This window comes from Nylanderia fulva, unplaced genomic scaffold (genome assembly GCF_048542155.1).
Source record: "Nylanderia fulva isolate GAGA-0341 unplaced genomic scaffold, ASM4854215v1 Scaffold4, whole genome shotgun sequence".
NCBI lineage: Eukaryota > Metazoa > Arthropoda > Insecta > Hymenoptera > Formicidae > Nylanderia > Nylanderia fulva.
The window spans coordinates 7,507,925-7,527,735 of NW_028190476.1; the positions used below are offsets into that span (position 1 = coordinate 7,507,925).

At 27.0% G+C, this 19,811-nt stretch overlaps 1 protein-coding gene across 4 annotated transcripts in view; it reads right to left on the minus strand.

Moving 5' to 3' along the window:
- LOC114945516 (myelin regulatory factor homolog 1) overlaps positions 1-19,811 on the minus strand; it is a 37,992-nt gene that overhangs the window by 15,055 nt on the left and 3,126 nt on the right. For 3 of the 4 annotated variants that reach the window (XM_085485916.1, XM_085485917.1, XM_029321778.2), the window contains exon 2: positions 2,782-2,875. In XM_085485916.1, the coding sequence (XP_085342042.1) occupies positions 2,782-2,875 (94 nt within the window). Of the gene's footprint in view, positions 1-2,781; positions 2,876-8,690; positions 8,859-19,811 lie in introns of those variants that run through there. The other variant, XM_085485918.1, reaches the window with a different exon arrangement.

Here is a 19,811-nt window from a genome sequence, read left to right on the forward strand (position 1 = left end):
TCTTGAAAGTCTTTAAATATAAATTAATAGCCGAGTTATTGTTTTCATTATTATTCTCTCTAATGCATATTATTTTTTCACTTTGATATTTTCCATTTTTTTCAACTAACGTATTAATTACATAACGGAAAAAATAAGATATAAGCGTTTTTATAGGTTTCTCTTTCTCTAAGCGACCATTTCGTACAAAATTATTTCGCATTTACGTCACGATACATTTTCTCCGCTTATCTTATTAACTAATGTTTCTTTAAATAACATATCTGTTGCGAATTGATCAATCACGATGCATGCACGTGTACACATCAAAATATGCGTTTCACACAAAATTGCAGGAATAAGATAAGTATAAATATCAAAAAAAATAATAGAATACTAATAAAAATACTAATAGAAATACTAATAAAAAAAGAAAGAATATTAGCATATCTAAAATTGTAAAAAAATATAACTAATTTATCTATACAAGTATATGAAGATTGAGATAATTATATAGATATACAAGTATCGAAATTCGAATCCTAACACTGCGAGACAAGATCGTAAGCATTTTTTTAAATGCAAATAAAGTGCCGAAAATCAAATTAAAACCGTAACAAACAAATATAAATAATAATAGATAATGTTAAAAACAAATAACAAGAATAAAATAAGAATATTGAAATAGGAATTAATAAATAGCAAAATAATAATAAAGGAAAATAATTTTCATATAGGTCTAGGAAATTTAATTATGTATGTAAAAACCGTATAAATATTTTAATAGAGGAATAAGGATATTTTAAAGTGTAAAGTTGGTAAATAATAATAAATAGATAAATAGATAAAATAATTCAATATTTTAGCAGACAAAAAGTGTGATTTACAATTATTATATATTTTAAAATAAAAAATTTTTTAATTAAACAATTTCTCATGTTTATACTATTAAGAGAGAAGTGAATTCATTTTTTCAATTAATTCTTTACTGTTGCGATATGATTCCTCTTAATGGAAGACGAGTGTTGGAAGTTGGATTAGCAGGGTTACAACACTGCACAACACTGTGATTCCATCAATTCTGTTCCGTCTGTGCCATTATATCATTACACCTCTGCGGTCGTTATCTGCATAGATATCTGTATATGTGAACCGAGTGTACACACGCACGTGAGATTGTGTTTGCATATAAAAGAATAGGATGCGTTTCCTGGGTATATGTATGATTACGTCAGTATATATGCAGGTTTGGAATAAGATGTTCAGTGCCTCAAGTAATAAATGGAAAACAGAATCGATTGTATCTTCCTCTATTTGCTCTTTGTTTTTGAAATTGAGATTTTGTTTTTAAGTTTCTTGCTTCTCTCTCTCTCTCATTTTTTGTTTTTTTTTCTATATTTATTGTTAGTATATTAGAAAATATACTATATTATACAAAATAGTGTAAAATAAAATAAATAATATATAATATATTAAAAATTAAAATATATTATAAATATACTGTAATCTACTAAACCACTAAATCTACTAAAATCATATATACTTTAAGCATACTATATCATATATTATCTTTAAATTATATCTAACAAATACTTCAATTTCCAAATAATATTTTTAATAATAATTTAAATAATATTTTAAATAATAACATTTTTTAAATATAAAGAGATGGCGAAGATTTATCTCTTTTTTTTAGTTGCATGTTTTGTATGTTTTCCATTGCTTCAAAAGTATGTAAAAATATTAAAATATATCGCAACAATTGCAGTTCTAATACACAATATGGAATTATAAAAACACAGCAAAATTATTCCCATGATAATCTTCCGTAGTAACAGAACAGCTTGAATACATATAGAATCAAGATAGAGCAATTTAGGAATTTAGCTTGATACTTGGTTGTGTCGTTCGCAGGAAACGCGTGCTCCTGCGCTATTGGACGGTAAAACCATATTATCTAAATTCGTTAATTAGCATAACTTGAAAAGGGGCGCCTGCAAGTGCGGAAGTGGCGTCGCGCAAGGCTGTTTTCGCAGAAATTCTACGCTTCTCATTAGAATTTTTGACTTATTTTTCACGGAATATTAATATGTATTTAATAGACGTGAATTCATTATAACAGCTTGTATATATTTTTTCTTACACTTTAGACATTATTTTTCTTTTTAAGAAAATTGTGTTAAATAGAGAAAACATTTTTTTTCTTGAAGCTTGTATATTTATTAATTTTGAAAATTTATCAAATAATTTTTATACATATAATTTTTTCTATAATTTTTATTTCTATTATTTTTATATATATAATTTTTTTTATAATTTTATTAATAATTATTATATTTATAAATATTTATAATAAATTTATAATTTACAAATATTTATAATAAATATTTATTTTGTTAAGAAACAAATTTGTTTCAGTGTATAAAATATAAAATATGTAGAAATGAGAGAAATATCGCGTTGACGCAAATTTCATAAAAATACAGCAATTCATCGATATAAATTGCTAAATCGGTGCCATGTAGTATTCCCTGAGAAACAATTCGAATTTGTGATTATTGCGAGACACGCAGTATTCACGTGTAACAGAGAGACACGCGCGTTGTAGGCGTTAACCATGGCTTCTAAATGTGGTTAAACTCTGTTGCCAGATTGAATATTTCAATGCTCGAGATCAGGTTTCTCGTCTGATCGATTCTTTCTTTTTTTTGTTCAAGCCAACTCAAGGCGTAACAATAAAAATAAAATTAAAAAAAATAATAATTGTGCCTGCAGACAAGATTAATCGTTCTTTAGACTCACGTTGCAGGTTGTTCACTATCACTGTTGATGAAGTCCTCCAACTGAGAAAAATCTAGAGCCTCGTTGTCTATACCCCCGACAAAATCACCACGACCTGAAAGAAGACAAGAATTATTCTGTATTAGCGTGAAATTAAATCGTCGTCCTTTACATTAAATATATGTATAATGTCACTATTTAGCCATTTTCTTTTTATTGCAACATATATTGTAATATATAATATCTTAAGCAAATTGACGTCATTAAACGTCAGAATGACGTCATTTTGACGTTTAATGACGTACGTTTGCTCTTTGTGGGATATAATATATATTAATATTATATATTAATATATATTACTTATATATTAATATTATATATAAAATATATTGCATAATATATCATATATAATTTGCATATTATATGTATAATTTTATTCATAAAATTATTGTGTCATGCACAATATTTCGCACAAACTGCGTCGTCATTTATTGTGTCATAAGATGCAAGAGCTGTGAGGAAAGCATGTAATCATATGAGAAAAAGATTTCAGATAAGAATATTGCATGTTATCATTCTTGACGATTTTTAGAGAGGGAAAGTAGAAAGTCTATTTAATTTATGGAAATGAATGCAAACAAATTTCGTGGATGATTGCGATTTAAAGATGACGCAGTTTAATGAATATAGAGCAATAAATAAATAAAATTAATCGTGCAAACAAAACCAAATTTCTTATTGCCATGTTTTCATAGACACATTCATTTTTATGATCGATAAAAAAAAATTATTACATAATTATTATAATTTATTTATTACATAATTACTACAATATTTCCAATTTTCTGAAGTGATGAAAATTGCGTGAAATTAAATGGAAAAAAATTGCTCGTCAAAAATCGTTGAAGCAGTCATTAAGCTGCTTAAGGAAAGTTGAGACTTCTGATCTTGCTTTGAAATGTAAGAACACCAGCATGTATGTAGACTTTGTATATGTTTAAGCGCTTAAGACTGCAATCTAAGTGTTGTAATACGTTACTTCCGGTCAAATATTCATAGACGTTCCAACGTCGTTGGGAGCACTTTGCAAGTGAATAACGAGATGTAACGACGCGTCGTGTTGTCTCGCCGAATGTGTTTTTCCGGTCGAACAATTTATTATTTAACATTATATCATATAGTATATAATTTTATATATAAGAATTTTTCAAGAATTATTCTCAACTTAATAAGAAAATATTATATTTTATTAGAGTAATAGTGATAATAATAATATATGTAAAAAAAGCAGATTTCGAAAATATATAATAATTTATATTAAATTATATAATAAAATTATATATAAAAATACAAAGTAATAAAAATCTAAAATAGTACATAAAAAGAGAAAAGAAATGGAAATAATATAATTAAAAATAAATAAATAATAAATCAATAATTAATTAATATTATATCAAATCATTAATTAATATTATAAATTATTATGTAATATTAGAGGTATTATATAAGTTAGGAAAAGCTAATAAAAATAAAGGAACATAATTATTTTCAATAGTGCTAATTCGACAAATAAGAATGTCTTTAGAAATAACTTTTAATTTTTTTCGCCATTTATCATTTAATAAAAACTATCATTTTTTTTAAATTAGGCAAACACAATGTCTAAGATAGTACTTAATATATATTTGAGAAAAGAATTTGAGGGGTGAGTTACGATGGTGAGTCGTTGCCAGACAAGCTTTTATCGAGGTATCGACCAAACATCACCCCCCCATGATGGGTGGCTGTTTAAATGTGAATATCACATTGTACCAGATATGCGCCACAGTTATAAATTATCGAGTCAATATCAATATATGAAAATTAGAAAGGTCGATATTATTCTGTGCCTCGTAGTAACGAATTTTTCTAATCTGCATACACGTAATTTCTTAAGATGTATATAAATATCTCATATAAGTGAATCAAACTATATTTGTGCACACCTCTTATATTTCTTTTTAATAGTTTTACACAAAAAAAATTTTTTTAATTATTACAGAAAATTATTATCTACGTTTGTATATTAAAGTTTGAAGATACATATACTTGTATAGGTTGAATTTAAGTTGAAAATAAATTGAAATGTGAAAAGTAGAAGAAAAACACTAATTTTCAAACTCGTAGTAAATTTGAATTAATTATAATATTCGCAACGACACAAAGGAATTTTACTGAATACAATTGTATACATATTCCCTCGCCGATGCGATTGTGTATGCTAATGTCAATTTTCATTCACGCAAGCGATGCATCCGATTCTTGATAAAGCAATAGTACGATAAAACAATTGCGTCTCTATTCCAACCGATCGACTCCCGAATAATCATAATGCAAGTATCCTCGTGTAATATAAGTTTTCGACCCATGTATCAAGCAACGACTACTTTCTCCAGCGAGGCAAATAGAAATGCATGGTATATTGTACATATACAGGGTGTCCGGTAACAATCGTTTCACTTCTTGTGCACATCTCAGGTAAAGCAAGTTAAACCGAATAAAAAAAGTTCTCTACCGTTCTACGAAATTTGTGATAATTAATGAGATTTTAGACTTCTGACTCTTAGTCGACCATGAAATTGTGACGTCAGAGGTGGCAAAAAACGCTAAAAATTCTTAGATGCCAAATAAAAAGATATTTCGATGAAACAGCACTTCATATGGCTCTAGCACACTTAAATACTTCGGAAATTATCCTTTTTTCTCTATAATCAATCAACAGCTGTAAAATGACTGTAATATGAGACCCAGTCTGTCTGGTTTTTGCGCATGCGCACCCAAGTAGCAAAAATGACGTCATTTTGACGTTTAATGACTCAATTTGCTATTGAAATTGGAAAAATGTAAAGGATATTCAGAAATCTAAAATACGCAGTTAGTACCCATACATTGATGAAAAATAGTATATTGATGACGTCATTAGACGTCGAATGACGTCATCAATATACAATTTTTTCATCTTTTCATCAATGTATGGATATCAACTACGTATTTTAAATTTCCGAATACAAAAACCCTTTGTATTTTTCCAAGTGACAAATTGACGTCATTAGACGTCAAAATGACGTCATGACAAAGTCATTTTACAATTGTTGATTCACTGTCAAGGGAAAATAATAGTTTTCAAGGTATTTTAAGTGTGCTAAGAGCCATCGAAATATCTTTTCATTAAAAAATTACATCTAAGAATTTTCAGCGGGTGCTTTCTCGCCTCTGACGTCACAATCCAACATGGCCGCGGCGAGGAGTGCATCCAGCAGGAGTTTGAATAGGAAAGAAAGCCTCACCATTTTGCGATCTTCTAATAATTAATAATTAGATATTAATTATATATTAGGTAGATCTAATAATTAATAATAGGATATTAATTAAAACAGATCGGTTCGATATGCGTACAAGAGATTATTATCGGACACCCGGTATATAAATGGCGACACATCTATGAAAATTGACTGGCTTTCATCCTTCATGATAAAATACGCGACGCGTAATTTACATGGCGATGAAACGTAATATTAACGCGCATATATGTATATACACTTTCGACATGCGAATTGTCACGATCGTATCATAAACGGAAGAAGTTAATCGATGCCCGGTCGTCGATTTCACCCCTGTTAATAGTTAATAGAGCCGATGCAGCTGCCACGTTGTAAATACGAATCCCACCTGAACCCTATAAACGATTAGCAGGGTGCATAGCATTTTTTTTTTCACGGCTATTAAGGGTCTATCGAGGGGCTCTCGAACGAGTTGCGGACAGGTGTTAAACCACCGTTCACGTGTAGTCACAAAATGCAGGGTTGGCTAAGTTAATGATTTTTTTAAACTATGTTAAGTTAAAGTTAGTTGCTTAAAAAATTAATTTAGTTAAATTAAAAGTTCCATGAACAAAAAGTTCACTCAGTTAAAATTAAGATTAAATTAACTGAAGTTAAATTAAAAGTTAATTTTTAAACACATTATTTATATTAAATTAGAATTTTGTTTTATTAATACTTTTAAAATTTATAATAACAAATAACAAAGAAATTTTGATTTTTATATAGATATATAGATACATTTAAATAAATTTATGTATAGATTTTTATATAGAAATATATTTTTTAGTAATTGCAATTGATGACAAATAAACATAAAAATTAATAATACTTTAATTTAAAAAGACTACGTTTATAACTTATAAAAAAATAATAATGGTATTCAGAGATAAAAAAGTTTAACTTAGGAAAAAATTAATAAATTTAAGGTGAAAAATAATAGTTGAAGTTAAAAATTAATACATTTTAAATTAACTAAATTAAAAGTTATTAACTTTTTAACTTTTTTTAAACTTTTTAACTAATTTTTATTCATCCCTGCAAAAATGTATCGATATATGACATCGACACATAAAAATAATTATCGTATAAAATTTATGTATTGCATTGCAATATGTTTGACGCAAAACGCGCTGGTATAAACATATAAACGACGTAATACATACATTTTTTAATTCACTGGTAATTACAATTTGTGCCATATATCATTTATATAGTTTTATAATACGCATACAATTTTATTATAGTGTCAATTACAGATATATAGAATATTTCATTGTTAGAAAAGATAAGCAAAATAATAAATTAAAAAAATTAAAAATAAAAAGATTTGGAAACTGACTGATTATAAACAGAATTTTTAATAAAGCTTTCATAACTATATATATTTTAAATGTAAAAAAATGAAAATTGACGTTATATTGTCCCTTCAATTTTCAATTATTTTAAATTTCATGACGATTAACATTATTTGCCTGATATTGATAACTTTCATACATGCTATATATAAGATGTTTATAAATATTTTTCTAAAGAATATGATGAAATCGAATTCCGAGATACAAGGAAAAATAGCATTGATGTATTGACTTAATCGAACATAAATATATGCCATATTTGCATATCTTTAATGTATTGTTTAAAAATAAAAATTTATTTCCTCCTTTTTTGATTGTGATATAATCATCAGCTCTATGATTATTTAATATCAATTTTACTTTATGCTTTATCGTATCCCTCTCTCTCTTTCTGTCTCTATTTCTAGATTTTTTAAAATTATTTGATATGTTAATCAAACCCTGTTTTCGTCTAAAGAAAAAATTCGATAAATAGTAATATTTATCAATATTATGGATAGTTTATACTCAGAATGTAGACAGACAAGTAAAAATTAATGTTACTTTATTTAAATTCCTTATTTTAAAAAAATAGATTTTTCGCTTCAAAAATATCGATTATTTACAATTTTTAATGAACAAAATTAGATTAATATAATAAAGAAAAATTTTCGTTTGAAAATGTCAGTAATCCTGAAAAAACTATATATTTTTGCAAGTTTTAAATAGCATTAATCCAATAAATATTCAAAGTCGCGGCCGATTTCTATGAAAATTGCATCTTCGCAGAAAGATTTATTGCTATCGCTGCGTCTTGTAATTATTTTCAAAAAACAGAAATTTTTAGTATATTAATTTATTCACTAAAAATTACAATATCTTGAAAAAACCTTGCACTTTAAATGCATTTTTGTAAAAGAAAAAACATTAATTCTTATTCTTTACTTATAACACTCTGTAATACGTTTCTCAATTTAACTTATATACTAAAATGAGCTATATAAAAATATTGTTCGTAATTATTTAAAAAATTTATATTTTATAATATTTTAAAAATATTTAAAATTTATAATATTAAAATTTATATTTAAAATTTATAATATTAAAATTTATTAAAATTTATAATGTTAAAAAATAAAAAAATAAAAAAGTACCCTTTTCTCTAGTTACATAACTTATATATCGATATTTAATAAAATTTATATTGCATAAATTACGTATTTAATTATAATACCTGTCACGGTGAGCAGTCGACGAGCGCTCACTTGATTAATAATATTAACATCTTCATGATGATTCTCTGGATGATTTCGTCCGTTCTGATCATTAGCTTGATGCTGAAGAGCCCATGAAAATTCCATGGCAACGAAATGTTTTACTGAACTTCGATCACTTTCGGAAAATTGTTCCTTGTGACGTAAGACCGGAATGACACTTCATCGCGCTCGAAATTTATCGTCTTGAATAAGCTCGTATAAAATAAAGATCATCTCGCGTTTGCATATAATTGCTCGGATATATAAATCTTTACATTTTACATAGCACTTTATAAGCTGTTTCTTTTCGATCGAAAAGATTATTAGAACATTTCGTCACAGAATTATATTTTCGGATTGTGAGGAGGGAATAAAAAAATTAATTTTTATTTATAAAAATTTATTTTTATATATATCGCGAAAAAGTAAAGTCGCGTAATCCTGATTTTCCGGAGCAACAAACTACAACAGTCCACGGTGGTTCGCGATTTAAGTCTCTTCCATCGGAGTAGAACTCCAAGAGTGCCTCTATTCCACAATTCCAAGTATAGTGGGGATTTCCTCTTTGGCCGGAGGGCGGCGCTTATTTCGGGTTGAAAGGGGTGGTTATATGCGCGCAACCCCTTTCTTTGAAATGTATATACTACCGCACACATATAAGACTTTGTGATGCAACTTCGAAGACCAATGTCTTCTTACGAATCGCATATCAAATGCGCCTCCTTTTATGTGCTATAAATTCTAAATATAAAACATATATACAGAGGAGGTGTCCCATCTTTATTTTCGTCTCATTTGCGATTTATTAATTAAATTAATTAAAAAATATAGAAAATATAAAAATATAATAAAATATAGAAAATATATATAAAAAATATAATAAAATCTATTTTAAATAAAAATTACGTATAAACAAGAGTAACACGAACAAAACATTCTGGTTTCTCGCCGACCATATTGGAATTGTGACGTCAGAGGCGAGAAAATACAGGCTAAAAATTCTTAGATGCCATTTCGAAATAAAAACAAATAATTTTCCAAGTATTTTAAAAGTGTGCTAAAGCCACTTGAAATAGTGTTTCATCGAAATATCTTTTCATTAATAAAAAATAGCATCTAAGAATTTTCAGCGTGCGTTTTCTCGCCTCTGACGTCACAATCTGACATAGCCGCGGCAAGTCGCGTTAAAGGGATGATAATAATAATAATAATAGATCATCCAATTATTCCATCAGAATTTTTTCGATGAGAGCACCTGCTGTTCGTACGTCTATCATTCGGGTGCATCGAGAAAAAGAGAGAGAGAGAGAGATAAAGAGAAAGAGAGAGAAAGAACGAATCCATTTCTCGTCGCGTGCGTAAATGTTCATGGGTGCGTGTAATCGACACGCATTACGAGTCTACCCACCCGTCCGTCTCTCTTTCATATACATATGTTGTGTGTATCAACCCTCCGTTTATATTACCATTAACGCGATCGGGGACCGAGCGAACATTCCCAGGCTTGATTTTGGAACCCTTGCAATTGAATGAGAAAGAGCGGCGGTGGCGGCAGGCCGATAATATGCAAATGTTTGCTCCTGGTTAAACGCTCGTTTACTTATTCATCGGATTACATTTGTCTTTCGTTGTTTCTTGTCTGTGTAAGAGGGATAATCGTCCCTCCGTATAAATCTGTCAAATTTACAGAAGGACCATTCGCGTAAATATGTATTATGTGATTGATTAAAAAATATACAAAATATACAAAATATAAAAATTATGAAAAAATAATAAAATATAAAATATATAAAAATATAATAAAATATAAAAAAATCTATTTTAAAGAAAAATTACGTACAAATAAGAGAATCGTCCCTCTGTATAAATCTGTCAAATTTACAAAGGGACCATTCGCGTAAATATGTCTTATGTGATTGATTAAAAAATATAAAAAATATGAAAAAATAATAAAATATATAAAATATAAAAATATAATAAAATATAAAAAATGTAATAAAATATAAAAAATCTATTGTAAAGAAAAATTACGTATACAAACAAGAGTAACACAAATGTTCTGTTCTAAATTTGGACATGTAATCTAGAAGAAAGAGGCACATATATATTTTTTACTTATTCTTTTATAGGAGTTTATTATCAGTAATTATTATTTTATACATTTTTATTCTTCTTAATGTCTTTTCAGTTCATGTGTGATAAGTTTTTATATATTTTTTTCTCTTGTTACAGAATTTGTGAAAAAACTAATTAGTAAAAGAATTAATAGTTACTTAATACGTAAAACTTAGAAAATGTATATTGCAAAAATGTATTAATATGTTGCATACAACATTATTTTTTTTCTTTGTACAAGCGAAATTTATGTAAAGATAATTGACGGAAAATTCTCGCGTAAAGATAATGTAATATTTGTAAAATATAGCAATGTTGCTATATGCTATAACATTAAAAAACATTATATAAAAATTTTACATAAAAATATAAAATTTCTCTAATTAAAAAAAATAACAGTTTATTCTTCCACAAACTCTGTAACAAGAGAAAAAAGCAAATAAAATTTATCATAATCTTAAAAAAGAAACTAAAAGAGCATTTATGTTCTATTTCGAAAAATAATTCTATCATGCATGAAATTATATATTTGAAGTAAAATGCTCCTCAATGTTTGTCCTAAAAAAATTAAAAAAAAGAGAAGTGTTTATTTTTAATTTTAAATTTTCGGAAAATTTAAATATATTATTTTATATTAATATCTTTTTAAGTTATAAAACTTTTATAAAACATTTTTTTCTATAATTTCTTACTATTTCGACGATATTAAAAATAGAAGCTTATCTCTTTTGAGAAGACCTCCTTGATGAATATAAAAAAAAAATAAAAAATACGTGCCTCTTTTACCTAGATTATAATGCATCCAAAGCTTATCACAAAAATTGGAAAAAGATAATTGCGAAAATAGTTTCAAAAAAGACTGATTAGCACAACTTTTGTTGCAAGTAGAGATGGTAAACTTTTTAAAATAAGATTGTAACATAAAGGTATATAATTTAAAATGATTTTTAATTATATATCTAGAATTAAAAATAATTTTAAATAATTTTAAAATAATTTTTAATTATATATCTATAATTAAAAATAATTTTAAATTATATATTTATGTTACAAAATGCATCAGACTAAATTATAATATTTTGTTTTATATATTATATTATTAAAAGTATATATCTATTTATAGCATATAACACACACACATATATATATATATATATATATATATATATATCCTAAAACAATAAATATGCAAATATTTCTTTTACCTATCATATATATATAATTAATATTAATTAAACAGTCTAAATCATGCAAGCTTCGTGCGCGCAATTATCAGTTTCGATGTTAGTACAATGAATGCAATTAATGGCTACTCACCGATGTAGGTGTCAAAATGATTTATGATTCATAATTGTAGAAGTTAGTGACGAGAATATAAAAAAAAGAAGAGTGTAAAATTTTCTACTTTATAATCAAAGTTTGTGAAAACAATCATCCAACTCGATTGTCCGCACTTTCAAAAAGTAAATTACAGATGTCATTATCACTAATCATTCGTTGTATTTATCAAAGGTATCATGTGTAAAAATCATTTTCAAAGTACTGATCTTTTTTGCTTGTCCATCGACTCAAAGAAAATGTTTAAAAATTGTAAACTTCATAGAATTATAAAATCCAAGATTCAAAATCCATAATTGAGATTTGTATTGTTTTACGATTCAGATTTTTCAATCCACGTATTATTTAACGATATATTTTGCAATAATTTTCGTACATTCGTAAATCTGAGTAACTTAGCTTTTATGAATATTGTATTAGAATATCGAATATTTTAAATGCATATATGTATAAATTTTATAAAGTTCTTTTTAATAATAATTTTTTGAGCAATTTGTGTAATCTAATTTTTGGTATATATTTCTATTAATAAACTTCAAAGTAAAGTTTTATTCAAGTAAACTGTACCTAAAATAAACTGAAAAATGAAGTCTGAGTATCTATTTTACTCTAAGAATTGATTAAAAAATTCTCTTTGTAAATCATTATAAAAATTATAAGATGTCTTGACATTTTCGCAAAAAATCAAAACTTTAAAATTGATCAAAAAAATTTATTATTAAAATGCTTAAAAATATAAAAATTAATTAAAAAATCTTTCTTAGTATACTTTAAATAATACGTGCAGTGATCATAGTTTTGAGTAAATCATAGTTTGTTTATAGTTTTGGATTGTCTATTTGGTAATATAATATATACACTTTGCACAAATTCACGATTCATAGTTTTAAAAAGTAAATGTACACTGAAAACAAATTGTTAACTTGACTAAACGTTTCAGCTAAATAATATTTTGTTAATTAATAACATATAAAAATATTTAAATTAAATATAAAATATTAAATCTAACAAAACATACATATGTATATTTGACTTAAATACTAATATATGTTCAATTAAAATAGTAATTTAGTTGAAAGGTTTAATCAAGTTAATATTTTTTTTTAGTGCATGTGTAATTCTGTACCAAAGCAGCGAATTATTTAAAGTCTTACTTTATTGTGCAGTATGAATTGTTACGTTAGCCACACCTGCATAACTTTCACCCGACGTCTTAGTTTGCGCGTGAACAAATTACTTTGATATATACACTGATTTATTTGATCAAATTCAAAAGAATTCATTATTTTTTCAGTCATACTCTTATTAAATCTTAAGACTCCTGGTTTCTCGCAGACCATGTTAAAATTGTGACGTCAGTGAGAAAACACACGCTAAAAATTCTTAGCTACTATTTCGAAGAAACTGCACTTCAGATAACTTTAATATATACTCTTAAAATACCTTAAAACTATCCTTTTTTTCTTTATAATCAATCATCAACTGTAAAATGACTATAATGTGAGGCCTAATCCGTCTGATTTTCATCGAAAATCGAAAGTAGTGTTAAATAGTGTTTAAATAATGTTTAAATAGTGTTTCATTTAAAATAAAAATGGTATCTAAGAATTTTCAGTGTGCATGTGCTTTCTCGCCTCTGACGTCACAATCTAACATGACCGCGGCGAGGATTTGCCAGACTATAATGTGAGGTCTAATCCGTCTGATTTTCATCGAAAATAGAAAATAGTGTTAAATAGTGTATCGTTTAAAATAAAAATGGCATCTAAGAATTTTCAGTGTGCATGTGCTTTCTCGTTTCTGACGTCACAATCTAACATGGCCGCGGCGAGGACCCGCCAGTTTCTGCAGAGATTTTCTAATTTATAATTTAAAAAAATATTTTAAAAAGTATATATATATACTATTTATTATTGATATACCACAATAATAGGTTCGCATCGGGAATTCTTACACTTGCGCGTTTAATCAAACGCCTGACCTTATCCATACATCGCTCAACCATGACACACTCGCCTACGAGCGTAAATGTTATTGCCAAAGCAATAAATATGGTAATGAGTGCTAATGTGGGTGTGCGTACCCACATACGTATACATTTGCGGAATAAAAAGAGACGCGACAGATTATTATTGGTTCGCGCGTTACATATTATATTATATTATAAATCGACACAAATCTCGGAAGAGTCTTAAAAAAAAAAAAAAAAAAAAAAAAAAAAAAAAAAAAAAAAAAAAATGGGAACGAGCAAGAGAACTTAGCGTGACTCGAACGGGAAACATGACATCGGGACATCAACAGAAAACAGGCGAGGCCATGTTTCCTCCTATAATAACCACATTCTCTCTACCTCATCGCGATCATGCGCATGTTGAACCGTGTCTCATTGTATGTCACTGATATTCAGCCCAAAGCACATCGTTTTGTTACCGTATAATAGTCTCCTTGGAGAATCCACGAGCAACGTTAGCAAAGCATCCCCCGTCTTCGGGATCGATAGGCTCGCGGAATTTTTGCGGAGACTGGGATATATAAATTCCCTATATACTTTTTCAACACGAAACTTAATATATTTATATATATTAATATATATTTCATATCAGCATCACAATATTATATGGAAATATATTATATATGAATAATATATGAATAATATATATATATAATATATGTGAATAATATATAATAAAATATATTAATATATAATATATAATATATAATATATAATATATAATAAAATATATATTAATAAATATAATAAATAAAATATATTAATAAATATAATTATATAAAATATATAATAAAATATATTAATATAAATATAATATATAAAATAATATATAAATTAATATATAATATTTTGATACTGTTATAATATTTTGATGCAGCTATAAATATTATTTTGACGTAATTAGCGTAAATGACAACGCGTTATATACTAGATTGCGTTGAAATAATAATAAACAATATTCAATGAAGTATTATAATTTTCCTAAAATGTACACACACACACATTTACACAATGCACAGAGAGAAAAGTCATATGATTCCCACAGTGATACGCCCCCTGAACTTTAGCTCATGGAATTCATCGGCTTTCACTAGCCACTGCGCCACTTTATATGATGATACGATTAAATATAATCGTCGAATCATGAATGACGTTCAAATTAAATAAATAGTAAAGCTTTCTGGAATAATGACAAACTAGTAATTTGAATTTTTTCGAGAGAGAAGATTATACTTCAAAATTAAGTTAAATTACCATTTGTGATATGTCGAAGTTTTTTGCGAAGCAATGACAATAAAAAATGTTCGGAAAGAGTTTGTATCAATCTCAATATATATGAAAATTATTAAATTATTAAAATTATGCATAATAATATATAATAATATCTAAAATTGATGTTTGATCAAATTACATATATAAAATGCTTATTGATGAAATATATGCTTCTCATTTATTATTAAAGATGCCAAAGATAACTCTGATTCTATAGTCATTAAATTTTATCAGCATTCGAAATTCATAAATTATTTTCAATAAATAATTCTATGGTTCAATAAATGATTCTTAGGTTTACTTCGACAACGTACAAGCAATTGAAAACGGATTTTAAAAAATTCTAATAAAAAGCACCATCACTTCCTTCAGTTTATGACCAGTTTGTGTATAGAATGTTTGTACATTGAACAATCATGTCGGCAACAGCAATGATTCGCAAGTTACAAAAGTAGTCCACACATCCTCTCTCTTGCATTATAAACAATCTCCCATGAAAATCTAGAGCAGCCGGTGTAGTTAAAGTTCGCAATGACGTGTTGGTTGACGCTTATAGAGAGAACTATTGTTGAGATTAAAACTTGCAGATCGAGTCTCAATTCCATTTAATAATTAAACATTTTTTAACATTTAATATTCATTTATAGATATTTAATAACTGCGGATAGCATGCGGAACAGCTTATTTTAGTTCTAAACGGGAGATTAATTGATTTGATAATTTTGGTATATTTAATCCTACTCCTCCTCGATAAAAAAATAGAGGCATTTTTGTTGATTAAAATTATTTATTATAAAACTCAACTAATTATTGTTGATGTTACCGATAGAAGTTTCGTAATGCTATATTATCAAAAGCGAAAGTCGAATTTTTGAAAGTTTTATCGAGCATCCTTTCGTACCAATTAATTAAAAAAAAATCAGTAGCTGATATAATTATTGCTGATTTTATTAATATAAATTAATTAAAACGGAAAAAGGCTGTTTTGTAACAAAACTTGTTAAAAAATTACTCTGCAATTATATAGCTAAAATATTTAAAATAACGTTATGTTAATAACATTATAAATTAATAGCAAAAATATTAATAATAATGTTACACACCTTTTTTTATCACATGTACATTTTATTCACTTCTGATACTTGAAGAAAATACGTGATCGTTAATCGTGACGTCTACCAGAATCAAAGGAACTTATCATCGATTAAACAAATCGCCCCATTATGTCTGAGACACGTGTCTATGTTTAGGTTCACGAGGGTTACGATATGTTTACGATGTACCTCCTTATATACAATGTATCGTAGAAAACATAATGGGATAATTTGTTTGTAATAATAAGCTCCTTTGATTCTGATAAGTGTTTTGACGTATATATTTTCTTCAAGTATCACGAAACGAATAAAGTGTGTCTGATAAAAAATATGTGTGTAGGCACACACATTATCATTAACATCTTTGTTATTAATTTATAATATATATTATTAACATGCCATGCTTTGTGTGTTTTAATAGTTTTATAATAATATAATTATAAATAAAAAAGTATTATAAATTAAAAAAATGTTATTATTAAAATATAAATTCTGTACATATATAGGTGCATATCTTTAATCCTTATAGTTTAACTTTAGATCTTCTAAGACACAATTTTCTCATTATTAATTAATTTTACATTAATAAATTTATATTTTTCATTAATTGACTTATTAATCTATTTTATATTAATCTCATGCGTCACAAAATTGTATAGAGAGAACAAAAAATTCGATATATACCTACAATTTATTTCGAATTTTTCTCGGAAAAGAGTTATTTGTCAAATTAAAAGTTAATTTATGAATGTAATAAAAATACGACAATCTCTCGGAAGAGATATTATTTATCGTACAACATTAAATACAGAAGTTATATATGTATATACAAGCATAAGCCTTCGCAGGATATTTTCCAGGAGGGAGGATAATTAAATTTATTTAATTTTATTTTTCCATAATTTTTAAATTTAATTTTGTTTATTTTTATTTTTTTATATTAAATATGGAAATAAATTCCAGTGTTTATTCAAAAAAAGAGCAAATAATGTTTAATTTTTTTACTGATTCCAAGAAGAGATAAGAGTTTTGTTCTCCCTTTTGTTCTCTCCCTTCAAATGTTTATGCCTACATGTTTATTATTTTGTTTTTGATTTTTGATTGTTTTCAGGGTTGGGTAAGTTAATGATTTTTTAAAACTAAAGTTCAGTCAAAATTAGTTGCTTATAAAATTAATTTAGTTAAGTTAAAAGTTGCATGATCAAAAATTAACTCAGTTAAAGTTAAGATTAAACTAAAGTTAAACCCCAAAAGTTAATTTTTAAAAACATTATTTATATTAAATTAGAATTCTGATTGTTAATTCTTTTAAAATGTATAACAACAAATAACAAAGAAATTTTCATTTTTACATAGAAATATATTTTATGGTAATTATAATTGATAACAAATAAACATAAAAATTAATACGTCAATTTAAAAATAATACGTTAATAACTTATCAAAAAGAATAATCGTATTCAGAGATAAAAAAATTTAACTTATTAGAAAAAAAGTTAATAAGTTTAAGATAAAAAATAACTAGTTAAAGTTAAAAATTAATGCATTTTAAATAAACTAAGCTAAATTAAAAATTATTAACTTTCAACTAATTAACTAGTTATTACCCAACCCTGATTGTTTTTAATTAAAACAATTTTTACATATATACAAGACTGTTTCTTTATATACAAAGAGCCAGCAATACACACTCGGTGTAAATAAACTATTCTCCCACTCAATCCGCGAGTATAAAGCGCGCATGCCTGAGCTTTTCGCGAAAGGCGGATCTGGCGTAGCTTTTCGTCGACCAATGTGCTTTCGTGGGTGGTTCTGGCTTGCGCGGCCATACTATGCGCGATAAAATCCCATAATTCATCCGCGTGCTTCAACTATTGCCGTTAAGCTCGCGGGACGATCGAACGCGGCTTTCATTATCGTTTTATTTAAATTCGTCGCAAAAACGTTCCGAAATAAATTTTAGGCCGCGATCGATGCCGACCTGACGAGATCCCCTCCAACGGATCTCATCGATATAATTGCTGCGAGGAATAATTGCAGGGAAATTCGATTAAGCTTCGAAGCGGAAAAAATTTGCGAGGGTCAAATGGAGGTCAAGTTTCGATATATAAATTATTAAAAAATAAAATTAATAAATAAATAAATCGCAGGAACAAATTATCGATTATAAAGCGAGTTTGTCTTCCTCCAGAAATCGAGGATATTTGTCGGGATTTATAAGGATTAAAAAAAAAAGAGCGAAGCTTTTGAAATATTGCGAGAATCTTGACTCATCCGAGCGCGTAAGTTCTAAGTAGTAAATTGATTCTCTTGATAACACATACCGCTTATTACAATTTATGTCTGCTATTATTATATCTAGTGTAACAAGCTAAACAACTTATGAGCCACTTGCTATACTATTTATAAACGATATGTATAAATGCGAAATTCATCAGCATTATTTATTCTCCAATCTCTCTCTTTCAAGGAAAAGTGTTCCGATAAATAAAATAAAATAATATAAAACAGATTATACACGTACAAATAAAGACTCCTTTCCTTTCTCTGATTTTCTTCACAATCAAAGTTTTATATAATATAAATCTATAAAGCAATAAGATGGTAAAAAAGATTGCAATTAAATATTTATTACTATATGGCAATATAGTTGCCAGATATGTTTAATCATATTATTTGCTAATAAAAAATAAATAAAAAATGAGGTTAAGTTCGTATCTTTCTATTTGCGTTTTGTCATCATGTAAATCACATCTCTCACGACGTGTTTTATCACATACATAAGTATAAAAACAAGCAGTACATATGAATACGCTTTACATTTATTAAATACATTATTCTTATTCATTGCAATCTTTTTAAAAAGTCATTTGTGTGACAGGATAGAGATAAAAGATACGACTAAAAGAGCGTAACTAAACAAGCTAACTAAAATAGAGACATGGACCCTTCAAAAGTGAATGCATAATCGCGATACATTGTCCGTTCTGGTATAGGTAGGTTACCGTGAATTATCAAACCACCAATTCCAAATAAACGGAAAAGCACATTCACCACGCGACTTTCACTATCGGTTCGCAGCAGCAATAGAGAGAACAGTGGAATAGTTGATGAATAGGCTGGAGAATACAGCATTTTAATGCTGACAGAATGCGGGAGGCAAAGAACAAGAAATTTATGTATATAAAACACGGTTGGAAAGACATAATTAGGAAAGAAAAAAATTAAGTTCCTGGAGTCCACATATCAACATTTCAAAGAAAATACTT